This window comes from Triturus cristatus, chromosome 1_2 (assembly GCF_964204655.1).
Source record: "Triturus cristatus chromosome 1_2, aTriCri1.1, whole genome shotgun sequence".
Taxonomy (NCBI): domain Eukaryota; kingdom Metazoa; phylum Chordata; class Amphibia; order Caudata; family Salamandridae; genus Triturus; species Triturus cristatus.
Window position 1 is genome coordinate 1,141,379,657 of NC_140580.1, and position 13,750 is coordinate 1,141,393,406.

At 43.4% G+C, this 13,750-nt stretch overlaps 1 protein-coding gene across 2 annotated transcripts in view; it reads left to right on the forward strand.

Annotated features, from left to right (window-relative positions):
- Window positions 1-13,750, forward strand: part of CCDC180 (coiled-coil domain containing 180) — a 592,866-nt gene that overhangs the window by 225,865 nt on the left and 353,251 nt on the right. For both annotated transcript variants that reach the window (XM_085613885.1, XM_085613886.1), the window contains exon 9: window positions 10,379-10,542. In XM_085613885.1, coding sequence (XP_085470011.1) covers window positions 10,379-10,542 — 164 coding nt within the window. The remainder of the gene's footprint in view (window positions 1-10,378; window positions 10,543-13,750) is intronic.

Below are 13,750 nucleotides of genomic sequence, written 5' to 3' on the forward strand. Positions count from 1 at the left end.
TTTTTATTAATGGAAGCACTGACGCTTTCTTCCAACTAGAAAATTAAATAGAAGATGGTCATTAATTTCAGCACAATAGTCTCAGCTGTTAGTGTGGCAATCCTAGATGGACAAGGGGATCCGGATCCGATTGATTTGACCAATCTTGTGAGCTCATCTTTAGATGGAGGAGTAAACACATTACAGGTAGTACCCACATCAGTGGAGTTTGAGCTGGTCATGTCACAGTGGGAAGTAGTGGGCAAGGTCGAGAATCGATTGAAAACTTCTACAACTTTCTGTAAGAAAAGGTTAGCCAAAATATCGCAGAAGGTTTGACTAGTGTTAGTGAGCTTTACCTGCTTCAATCCTATTTGTGAAGTAAGAAGTTCTTTCTTTAAAAATCAGAGGCTTATAGTCACCAAGCCATTTCTTGTACTTGACCCTTCCTTCATCCTTGTAATCTGATCTCTACCTTTTCTCCTGTCTCCTATGGCTCTGTTTGAAGCAATCAATTTTGTCTAACCAGTGTGTGTACTGTGAAACAGCTGTGTCCAAGTCATCTGAGTGGGCTGATAGTGATTCCTCTAGCAAATTAATTAATAGGTCTCATTGAATTTTGCACAAAGCATGAGAAAATATTGTGTTTGGAGTGATTTAGGGAATCTGAGTTTAATGTCAAATAGGACTGCATAGTGTTAGGTCCAGGCTAAGGGAAGAGTATTGACATTGCCCCAAGAGGTGTTGTTGATAAAGAGACCATCTAAAGTATGTCATGTCAGATGAGTAGGACCTTACACCAGTTGTGATAGGCCAAGGGACGACATAGTTCGGAAAAGTGCTGCTACGTTGGTATCTCACAGGGCATTGAGATGACAATTAAAATCATCCAAAACTGTATAGTCAGTTTAGAGAATGTTGGCTTCTATCAGGAAACTCCTGATTTGAAATAAATTGAGGGCCAGCTGGGTGAATAAACAATGGTCTCATTGAAAAACTCAGTTCGAAACTTCAGCGCTAAAGGAGACGGCCTTACAGTGAGGTGACAGTAATAAATTACAGCAAACCAGTAAATTGGTTCTATATATAATCGCTAAAACGCACCTCGTCCCAGCTCCTGACTGGTCTGTTTGGACGGTGGATGGCAAAACCATCAGGAATGGCTGCTAGAATTTCCCTGTCAGTTGAGGAGCCGGCCCAGGTTTCGGTAATAAAGGCAAGAGAGGGTTTATATGTTTCGATGAAAGGTAGAAATTCAGTACTGTGTTTCACCAATGACCTAGCATTGATGAGGACACAAGACAGTTTTTACTGGGCTTATTGTACCTTAACTGATGTCTGAAGGAGGTCAAAGATGGTGAACAAGGCTCAGCTACTGGCGAGCCCAAATGTGAACCGTAAGTGTGACAAATGTGATAGCCTTTAGTTATATAAGAGAGGGGATCCAACTGGCAGCAAACAGCGCATTCACCTGAGAGTTTAATAGCGAGCAGCGCATTCCACATGTAGATCAATTTAGGCCGCAGTTCTGGCCTGAAACAATAAGGGGGACTAGCGCTCAAAGTGATCCAGGCGTGAATGGCCCGGATGGGCGCGGACGGGCGCAGAGGGGTGCAGACAGGAGCGGGAAACATCCTAAACAACGAAGTCTGAATCACGACTTACCTGAACAACGAAGTCAGAACAACGAGGATTCCCGATCAACTAAGTGCTTAACCACGAATTCCTGAACCACGACACTCCTATACCACGTCTCAGACTTCTCCGCCTCTAGGGATGTAAAACTATTTGATAAGAAGGCGCAGCAGATTCATTTCATGCAGTTGAACGAAATTACACTTTGTTGTTTCATCTTAAGCTCAGCATCTGGCCCGCTTCGTGGAGAATATTTATCTATCGCGCTCAGGAAGTATCACATATACTGTTCCCGCTTTTTAAAACTGGTGTCATATCTAATAAAAAGCAAATTTCACAGAAATGAGACTTCTGCTCCCTTGAAAATGGCATCTTACTCAAGCATTTGACTTGAAAAACGATCGTGGCATTACTTATCCATCAAATGAGATTCATTATTTCACAAAATGTATTTCATTTACACAAAAGAAAGTCAAATTCCGTTTAAATGTGTTTTCACTCAAAATGACCGATTTGATATGTATGTAAAAACTTTTGAAAACAAATCTGTTTGCAAAATAAAATATTTGCACAGTAAATGCATCTTTCTTACTGTCTAAAAAAATATGTTCAAGGAAAGCCATGTCACATCAGAATAATGAAGTTGTGAAGTGCGTAAAATGGCTGTAATACTATCAATTGAAAATTTGGGGAATGCATGCATTCCATTTCTAACGAATCTGCTGAGGTAGGCGCAAGATCGCTTCAATCAGGATTGCGGAACTAGTGCTTTCCGGAGATGAAGAGAAAAGGAAGCAATCAGAGGGAAGTAAGATAAAAAAAAAGATTTATATAGTTTAATAGCATGGTGGGTAGCTCAAAAGTAAAGTAAGATCTGTGGGAATTGTTAAAAAACAGAGGATTGAAAAGAACAAAATAGAAAAAATGTGCAAAGAGGAATATGGAAATTTTCGTGGTTCAGGAACTCGTTATTAAAAATGTAGTTGTTTGGGTTGGCTCGTTGTTTAGCATTCGTGGTTAGGGAATTCGTGGTTTAGGTGGTAGTTGTACAGTCATACATCCGACAGGAGCAGAGGGAGCAGTCGAGATTGCCTTAGGCCAGCAGCGTAGGTGCGCTTTGCTTCCCTGTAAGTAGCCTGCCATAGACAGGTAGAGAAGTACAATAATCCAAAACATTTATTCATTGCGATTGTGGATGCACATCCATTGCAGAGGAATCCAAGTAAGAGATAATTGAAATGGTAAAGTAACCCCAAGAAATCTCACAGGGATAGTTTTGAAGCTGATAAAGGAACTTTGATAGAGACTAAGGGTGGGCGACAATTTCCGTTCCGCTTGCGAAAATTGCGAAATTTCGACATTTTCACATTCTGAGCGTAACGCGAAAATATCGAATCTTCCGCGATCTGAGGTGGAACAGAAATATGCAGGGCAGGGTTCATTCTGGCCCGATGCTCTTGTCATTTTAAACCTCAACAGGAAGCACTTACAGATTTAAATAAAGCAGGTGCCCGAGTTGAAGGTCAAATTCGCATTAAACAGCACAAAAGATTTGTGAGCACTGTGGAGGCTAGGCAGGTGTGCTTTCTCCCTATATCTACTGTCAACAATTTGCTGTAATCCTTGAAGGAGGTCTGTGCATCCATGAGTTTCTCGAGCGCAATCCCCGTGTAGTTCCTGACACCAGGAGGTTCTGTCTCCTCATCTGCTGCTCTGGTCAGTCTCTGCATGTGAACTGCATAGAAGCCCCGCCGTTTGGCCCCAGCCCACACACCTGCGGCGTGCAACGTCTTCCTGCCCTTTCCCTACTATGATGGACAGCTCACTCGAGGGACCCCGGCGCCCATCGGTGCGGTGGCAAAACTTACAGACACACATGGTGGCTGGAGAGACAACTCTTCTGGCCCTTTACGCAGCTGTAGTGTAGGAAAAGCACTATACATTTACCCACCAAGGTAGCACTTACTGATTAGCCAGTAGAAAGTACTCCAGTTGAGTAGAGGTATTGCACAAAACGGTGGCATCTTCTTGGATAAATGTGCAGGGCAGGATTCCTTCTGGCACGATGCTCCTGTCACAAAAATTAAACCTCAACAGAAACCACTTACAGATATAAAAGCAGGTGCCCGAGTTGAAGGTCAAATTCAGTAACACATTAATCACCCCAAAATCTCCGCGAGCACGTGAAATTTCGCGTGTTCGCAAAGATTTTTGCCATTTTGCGAAAGGCAATTTCGCAAATTCCACCCACACCATCTTAATGAAAGCGATCAGTGACAGGGAAAAAGTGCAATTTCTCTAACTAAAATGTTCTCATTTGATTTCTTCAATGTGTACCATGCTTCTGGAGTGAACACCCATGATTACAGGATGCTAGAGGGGGCTTACACATAACTCACAATCACATTGCTTTGACTGTGAGGTATGAATTAGCAATAAATACCTGAAAGCGCTAGGTCTTTGGAGGGCACTGACAAGAGCTATATCCCTTTCAGTGTGTGGAAATGCACAACAGCATTGCAGTATGGAATTACTTCTTATGCAATTTTATATAGCGCAAACTCAACCCGAAGCTATTGGAGCGCTTTACATGGTTACCAGTAACATTGCACAGGGTCGCATTCCTTTTTTGGGGGATTACGTGAATTTTCAAGAATTACAGAATGTTGTGGCAACGCAAGACATACTCTCCCAATTAATCTTTAATGACAAATAAACCTCTGTGTGCATTTATGCTGGCTGCTCTGAATTACACTTCTTGCTTTATTAATGTTTACAAACTCGCTATAAGAGGTAGGCTGGGATCAGTCTCTGGATGCCTAAACCTTGTTCTGCTCTCGGTGTCCGAGTCAGTCGCATCTCATGTTGCCTTTCCCTGCAAAGGTGTCGTCTTTTCAGCAGGGCCCATCCCCCAGTCTGGGAGAGTTTCCTGTTTCAGGTGACTCCAGCGCACTGGCCTCTTGACGGGCTAATGGCCCCTTTGTTATGCGCGAAGGTGAATCTGCATATCTGTGCCCGGCCATCCTGAAACCTTACAGGTCTTTCTTCAAGGCCGCCAGGATTATCATTCCGAGGGGCAGAGGAAATGCTATTCAGACTGGGTAAAGTGATTCTTCAGTGAGCAGACTTGTAAAAGTGTTTTGCTTACATCCTTGCGCACAAAGTTCACAGGTATTTTTTCCAAACCATTTATTTCACGGACTCTGCTTTCATAAAGTACACATTACTTGAAAGTTCAGGAAAGTCCAGAACATTATGCAAGCAAATATCTAATAAATCGTATATTACTGTTCCTGATTTCTCGCTCAAAATGGTCGAGAATGCTTTAAAACAGGCAATAATACTACTGCAATTTAAACTCAGTGCTAGTGCAAGTTTTGAAGAGTAGCTGATACGCGCTTAATAAAAGAAAAACACCTTTTATCACAGGTTTGTACATGTGCAAATGTTTTAGGACAATATTACTCCATTTAAAATAAAAATGTAAGCTAAAATAATTCATTAATTTTAAATGCAAATGATATATTATAACAAGTTCTGTCCTTTTCTTGATTCCTTCATACCGATGTAAACTGTAATCCTTTTTTTAACGCAAACGCTGTATTGGATTACAACTGGGGCACACATTTCTCACCCCAAGAATTTTTCCAGACGGAATTTTCAGCAGGAAAAATGTGTCACGAAACTTGCTGGCAAATGGTGCATATTTTGTGTTTGTGTAGCAAAGTGGTAAACATACATTTTGTTTGTTACTTCCTCCCCCAGTTCTGAGTGCAAAACGGAGAACACTGTGCACATTACTCATCAGTAATTACGGTATCCCTTGCTTGATTTATTTATTCATCTATTACTTTTTTATGCAGCATGCCTCTTATCGAAGTGGCATGTTAGTGCACTGTGCAAACAAAACAAATCAAAGTATTTTCTCCCAGATTAGCACTCACATTAAAATAGGAGCAATAGGCAGGGCTTTAAGTGGGCAGTTTTTTAAAGGAGGCCTCGAAATGGGTCTCTCTCTGGCTCTGTTTTGTGCCCTGGCACAGGTGGCTCGTTTTTTTCCAACTGCTGTGACAGCAGGCACATGGATGTGCGTGTGCTCACACTGCTCACTTCTCACTAGTGGATAAGTTACGGCATAACGTCATGCCAGGTGAGCGTTGTACAGGAAGGGAAATCCTTTAAAGAGAGTCATTTTCTCTCTGGATTTCCCTTCTCTTTTTAAAACTCCGGAGTAGCAACATTGTCGTGGTGTCACAAGGGCTTTAAGTGGAAACTTTCGGAATATTATATACAAGCTATAGTTGCTGCTTATGTATCTTATGCAACTAACAACCATTGACAAAGCCAATAGTCCTAACTTGTAGGTATGATGTGACTTGTTGTATCATATCTGGACGCAATGACAGAAATAGCAAAATGCAAGTCGGGCGGCAGAGATTTTTAGTTTACGTGTTTTAAGTCACGCCCTTAATTACATTGACCACACCCCTTTGAGAGAACCCCCATGTTTTTTCATCCCACTTAAAGGCATGGCAATAGGTTAAATCATGGGTTAACTTGATATGATTTTAAAATGAGTGTGTTTCTGATTGTCCAAACGGTGAAGGGTGTACTTAAGTAATATGCAGGGTTGAGGGGACAAGGGGCTACAAAGTATTCAACAGCTTTCCAGCCTGACATCCAGCACCGCAGCTCCATGGTGTCTGCTGTGTCTAACCATGCACCACCAAGTATCCTTGTGGCAATGAAGAGGGCAGCCCTAGCCCAATTGAGCTTTCAGCAAGGGTGGGAGCCCTACCTGATGATCCTGGATCAGTTACACGGAATCAGGAGGTTTGTAGATGGTGCATCCCATCATGTGTAGAAGCGGTGTTCTCTGACGAGATGTCAGGAGTGTGTGCTCCACAGAAGGCCACCAGTAACACCCTTAAATACCCATTGATTAATGTATTTTTTCAGTCAAAGCAGGCAATAGGAACAGTACTCTTAGGTGATTTTCCATTGTTGATGCCTTCAACACTAATGGATGCAGTGAGACACCTGGCTAGAAAATGCAGAGCGGTGTGCCTTGAGCGCTCCTGAAATTTCAAGAGTGGCTGGAAAAGCAGAAAAAAAGAATGGTCTGAAGAGATGTAAGTCAGAGGATGTGATAGAGACACAGCACAGTTGGACATGTACATACAGTCTAGTGAAACCTAGGATATTGCGGAGACTGGATAACACCACTTGAACATGAAAGAAGCCCCACGCTGGGATGAAAAGCCTGAGGGTGGGATGCTATCTACAGGCCGGCTTTGGAGCGGTGCAGCTGGTGAGAGCGCACCGAACGATGAGCTAAGGGGTGGGCTGTGTTTAGAAATAAGGTATGAGCTTAAAAGCACCTGCTGTAGAGTTCTTTGTGTGTACATCAGTTTTCAGACAACAATAAAAATGTCAAGATAACTCTGGTGATTAATCTTCCTGCTGGAGAGAGTTCAAAGTTTTTGCTAGTGGTAGTTTTGATTCATCTGAAAGTAGAGCAGAGTTAATATTGGGGGTTGGGCGTAACTCGCGTAATTCAGTGTAGCATAATCAAGTGGAATTATCTAAAGATTCTGTGAGATTATGCATGATGAGGATTCATTGTCTCTGTATAATGAGTGTGATGTATAATGCTCTGACAACCTACACTAGTATGAGTAGCGCAATAAAACAAATGTGAGAGAGGGGCTATGAAGAGATGAGGGGCACATTTGAAGGGTTGTAGTGAAGTCATCCATGCAGAAGGAGGTCATGGGGGGCACCAAAAAAGACTGTTGGACCAGGCACCACCCGCACTGAAGTTGACTCTGGCTAGCTAGTCCACCAGAGGATGGTCAGAGTCTTGGAGTGAATTGACTTTGTCATAGCGAAAAAAGACAAGGGCTCTGAATACTGGGCCTGAATAGCCCTTTAAGTTATTTGCAAAACATGATCAGAATAATTTACATTATATCACAGTGCAGTGCACCATCATTCTTTAATTGGAGATAAAGATCACATGGCAATAGTGAAGTGTTCCAACTCACATAGATTTTAAAAATGCTCATAAAACCGCTAACAATTTTCAGACACAAAAAGACTAAATTCAATAGCAGCATCATGTAAATAAGTTTTTATGTAGAGAAAAGGTTAATTTACATTTAAAATATTTGGATAAATGAAGGATTATGGAGCTTTCCCTTTGAAATGTGCATCCTTTACGCTTCTAGTATTTATTTCTGGTGAGCAATGTGTGTTTAAAATGCAAAGTGTGTTTAGAACTGCAGTACCACCTCCTGCCTATGGGGGCAGAGCTGAGCAAAAATATAAACACACTTGATGAAACACAGGTCCCCACAAGGCAATTTTTTCAAAAGTTCTAAAAATTGACACAGATGTTCCTGAAGTCATTTTTAATCATTTAGAAGACATTACCTTGTGGGGACCTGGGTTCAGGTCCCCACAGTGCAACCAAGTCCCCACAGCGTGAGTGTGTTATCATGCCCAAGTCCCCACAAGGATAGTAACACAAACACACACACACACACACACACACACACACACACACACACACACACACACACACATATTAGTTATTACTCCAAATTACTACTTAGTATTCACCCACTTGGGTTTGAGAACACAGGCATTTATGTGACAAGTACAGATTGTTTGAAAAATGCCAAAGAGGTGGCAGTCACTTTACACCATAGTTCACCCACTTGTCCAAGAGCAAATTATAAGCACTTGTGCCAATTGATCTGTTTGAACTTGGTTGGCCACATTGCCTCTGTGGGCACCACCTCCCTGCAGTACTTTTCGCCGGGCTAGTGTCTCGTGGATCCAATTGTTATATCTGCAGGGACAGGAATGAGTAAACCAATGCTGGAGTATGTCTGACTACAATGGTTGGTTTGTGTATGTCACAAACCTAGCTAGAGAGCAGCAGGGCGCTGCACATATTGTCATAGACAGCACGAGCCAGGATCTCTTTAAATTCTGCCAGTGACAGAAGCTCGGGTGGTTCCTTTGATATGCTTTATGTTATGGGCTGTTTTCACCTTTTTGTGCTATCTCCTTAAGGTGATGTAATGCCTTGGAGCTTTGTGTACATCATGTTCTTTGGAAGTGATGGGCACTTGCAACAAGCAGAATCAGGGGTGAGCTGAGCTGTGCTGGCTGTACTGGCCTTGTGGTGGATGCATTAAAGAGAACTGAAGTTTAACCCGTGTATGAGTGGTCTCTTAACACTGAGGATGAGCACTGGATTCTCCCCAGGCCATGGCCTGGTGGACCAAATGAATAGTCTGGTTAGAGATTGTGCGCTGGCGGCAGTAAAAGGCAGGGGGTCCCTCAGGGAGCTATTAAGAGAGAAGTTAATGGCACACTACTCCAGACAGGAAAACAAAGAATTCTCCTTTTCAAAGATTAAAAGGCAGTTTAGCTGGTCTGAAGCTTAATCCCAGGTGGTTGGAGTGGAAAATGAAAGTGGGAAGTCCCAACAGACACAAAGTGGTATATTACCAGCGTAGTCATAAAGAACGTTTTGATACCAGATATGGTGCTACTCACCGGAATTGGAAGGTGGGGGAGTATGTGTTTGTGAAGAGATTGCAGTGGTGTGCCAAGGGTGGATCCGAGTTTCTAGGACCTTTCAGCTTTGCTGAGGTCATGAAGAAAAAGGTGAAACCTGAGAATGGTTAAGTGTGGACCATGTTACATCTTGCAAGAAGTACCTCATGGTCGGGGGGGAGTGGTGGTGGTGGTTTGCGAAATGTAGTTGGCACTAGTACGTATGATGTAAATCTTGAACAGGGCAGGGAAAGTGCCTTGCCTATGGGTTTGACTCACCCTGTGACACTCGTAACAGGAGAAGACCCACGTACCTCAAGGACTATGTCTGGTTTTATTCTTTGTGTTCTCATTGGAAAACTCGTTTCGCTTGAGTATTATCCAAACTTACTGTTCCTATCATAATTTCTTGTATTAATATAGTATGATGACTTTATGGTATTTCTTTTTGATTGAGCTATAATAGTATCTTTAGAATGTCTTTGTTTTGTCAGCTTATTGTCTTTGGTTGGTTGTTATTATTGGGAGGGGGATGTGTTAGGGCCTGTTTTCACCTTTTTGTACTATCTCCTTAAGGTGATGTAATGCCTTGGAGCTTTGTGTTCATCATGTTCTTTGGAAGTGATGGGCACTTAGCAACAAGCAGAATCATGGGTGAGCTGAGCTGTGCTGGCTGTACTGTCCTTGTGGTGGATGCATGAAAGAAAACTGAAGTTCAACCCGTGTATGAGTGTTCTCTTAACACTTTACAAGCAGTAGAACAAAAGGAAATAGTCTCTTTTGATAAGTACTGTGTATCTGTCTAGCCTGATAGATATATAGGCCTGTGAGTGTGCCTATGAACAAGGCACATCTCTTTGTGAGCATCAGGAATACACTACCTTATAGCAATCTCGATGGAAACATATTTACTTTTCTTGAGTTCCCTTCATGCTCTGTTTCTCACAATGGAAATGGAGTCCTTTTTGGTTTACTGGGAAGATTCCTTCGTGTTCATTCGACTGTGTGGGAATGGTATCATCCATTGCATGGCATGTAGCTCTGTACTGCAACGTCTGTTCATTAAGATAAGCAGCCATACACAGAGTGTAAATAAGCTACATTGCATGAGTGCATTTCCATTTGAGGTCATTGTTTGTATTTTTCTAACACTTTTGCCCTTGTGGCTCCATCTTTTTTCGTCATGTGTCAGATGATCAACCAAGCCATTCTAGCTAACCGCAGAGCCATCATGAAGCTGACCATCAATCTGATGGAGGCCGACCTGAAGCGAGAGGGAGCCCTGCGACTTCGATGGCAGGACCGCATGAAGGAATGGAAGCTCACGTGGAAGGACACTGTGCTCAATAATTTTAGGTTTGTTCTCGGATCATCATATGGTTAAAGGAGCGTGGTTCATTGTTGAGTGCAATATTATGTGGTTTTAGGGGTTTTCAATCACTTATTTGTATTTTTATTTATTGAAGGTAGGACGAAAGTCTAACCACAGTTCTATGGGTAGCATCAAAGAGTAGATATGAACAATGCCACAGATGGCATGAATACCTAGAGAAGACATGACAGAGATTCGTTTTTGGACATTCACATAGAAGTATACTATTAATGACAGACAAAGATCACATGTATTTATAGAAATTCCAATTTTAAAATATGGCAACAGTCAAGTCAGGCCAGGGCTTTGTCAATTAGCGGACATAGGGGGTAAAAGGCCAGGCACCAAGGTTTGTCATGTGTCACAGTTCTTAAGTGTGTAATGGTGGTGTTTTTACTGTTTTTCGTAAACTTTAGAAGGCGGGTGGTGGCACCTATTCTTTTGATTTGGGTGCTCGATTTGAGAGGACCACACCTTTGTATGGCCCTCAACCATAAAAAAACACAGGATGGTTTCGGTGAAGTTATAATATTAGGGTTATAATACTCACAAAAAATACCCGGATGCTTTAACAACTATACCCAAAATGTAAGTTGAAAGTAATGGGAAGGGTTGGAAATTGGAAAGACAATTATTGTCATAAAGACGAGAACCCTCACTCTCCCGAGGGTGACATGCTTCATCATTGGGTTCCCTCTTGCACACTGTGGCCGCAAGGTACACAGTGTGGGCTACAACTCTACCTCCGGAGAGGAGCGTGAGGTGTTTTATTTCATCCAACGTTAAGATGAGTGAGGGGCATAGTGCAAAAAATTAAATCAAAATAGTGAGTTAAAACTATCTCCACAAAGGACACAAAACTTTATTAGTTGTCCCAGATGGATAGAGCTTAAAACAGTGTGAAAAATAGGGATATGGATGTTCCCTATATGTCAGGTCAACATGTTTCTGCCTTGATGACTAAAAGTTTGTGGCATTCGTCAGGACCAACATCATGTCACTCTGCTATAATGTGAAAAATTATAACTAGAGCAGGGCTTTGAATGCATTGAGTCAACTTCAGGCTGGAGAAAGCCTGTGATTGAAGTAACATGTCTGCCCGAGGTGCTTTCTTCACAAACATTAAAGTCGTAAAACACTGACAGGCAAACATATTGTATGAGCAAATGTAAAGCACTTTCATCAAGCCATGTAAAGTATTCAGGGGTAAGGCTCGGAGGATGATAAATGAACATGCAACATATAGTTTTCTGTCTTAAACATAATAAGGTCTCTGCACTCAGAAATTTGGAACTGTGTTGAACATCTATACTTCAATAGTCTTTTTATGTAAAGGCAACCCTTGTTTGTTAAATGATTTTGTAACTGAAATGGACCAGACCATGAAAGTAGGATGTAACCTGAGCAAGGGGGACCTTTACAGTGCAAGTCTCAGAATCAAGCAGACAGCAAGACAGACAAGGGCAAAGTCAGTGGCCGCTGACCATGTACATGCGAGGATGGGCACAGACAAGCTTGCCTTTGGTGTGTTTTCGGTGTGCGTGCTGAATGGACGTACAGTGAAGCTCTTTTTTTATGCCCCTGTGTTCCTGTGCATGCTGTGATGGTTTTGCAACATCTACACTACAGAGTTTCAACACACATGTTGTAGGGCGATGATTTGTCTTGCCTATACGCAGGGCTATAAGTAGGGGATTTAATGGTTTATGCAGGCTTTTGGGGTCGTTGAGTATGATGTGAGGAAAAGTGTAATCCTGTTGATGGATATATTTAGAAGGTGAAGAGGTGAATGTGGAAGAAGGGATGCTAATGGTGGTATAGTGACAGTGACTAGTGCGTGTGTGTGGCATGCTATTAATTTGAGTACAGAAGGGGGACATCAAGCAAACGTTATGGCAGCACTGATTTATGATGGTCCAGTATCCTCCGTACAGGGAGCACAGCGGGGCACCTGTCACTCAGGACATGCCGTTCGAGGTGCAGGGGTTGCACACGATGAAGAGTTCAGCATTTGACAGCTTCATTGAGACACTTTCTCTAACTCAACAACTACTTGGCCCAAGGTTTGAGCCATCTTCTTGTTGGAATCATAAATGAGTGTACTTGAGGTAATATTCTTACTCACGGTTTATCACACAGAAGCAGCTTCCTGGGGCCTGAAGATGGATTCAAGATGGCCAGAGCTGCTCTGTGTAAATGAGCGAGGTTGGACCATTTCTTATGAATATGATCCAGAAGCAAAATAATAAGAAATGGTTTCATAGGTGTTGAATACCTCTTGCTGGAATTATAAATTCTTACGTTTTGAACTTGAGGAAACTCTTTTAAAGATGATGTTACACTCAAGTCCGGAGTTAAGCGGTTCCTGGCCTGTTTTCAGGCCTTTGTGATGCCTTTCACGTCTGGAACAGTGTGCCGATGCCTGCGGGCTTCAAATTGTGTGCTTCCTGTTCGCGGCAGATGTTGGTGACGGATCCGCACGACATCTATATGTGATGCTTGGGCGATCACCACGACTCCGCCGAATGCGACGCCTGCCGGCAGTTGAAGCCGAAGTCCCTGCGGGAATGGTGGATGAAACTGTTGTCTGCCCAGATGTCCCGGTCGGAGTCCTCGCGGCGCCGGCTTCTGTCCCCAGTGGAGGGCTCCAAAAGATGCAGTTCTTCCTCCCACGCCGAGGTCTCTGCTCGGGACAGGTCCTGCCTCAGGTAAGCACCTGATGAAGTCACAGAGGTCGTCGACCTCACACAAGCGTGATGCTGAGAGACGCCGCTCCCGGTCTTCACCGGACACGAGCCCTCAGGAGTCTACCCCCGCCTGTCCACTGTTTCGTGGTGCTGGGGCGACTCGGACCCAGATGGAAGCCTATTCCAGGGCTCTGCTTGCCAACTTTGGGTCACCCCTTCTCCCTGGCACGTTTTCGGGCCCCACACGGGGGGTCGGAGGTTCACCGCAGGTTTGCCCTCGGCGCTAACCGAGTGCCTCGACTCAAGTCCTGGAGTCGCTGCGACGTCGGGACACGGCCAGGATGGGCATCCCACTCTGACGTCTAGCCCTCCTGACGCGTCTTCGCACAGTCCTGCGGGGCTTCCTGCATCGTCACTGGATGTGGCTGCAGCGCGGAGTTTGACTCTGAGTCGACTTCGTTCCTCCTCTCAGGCTCCGGTCTTGGTGGAGGTCGAATCGAAGCCG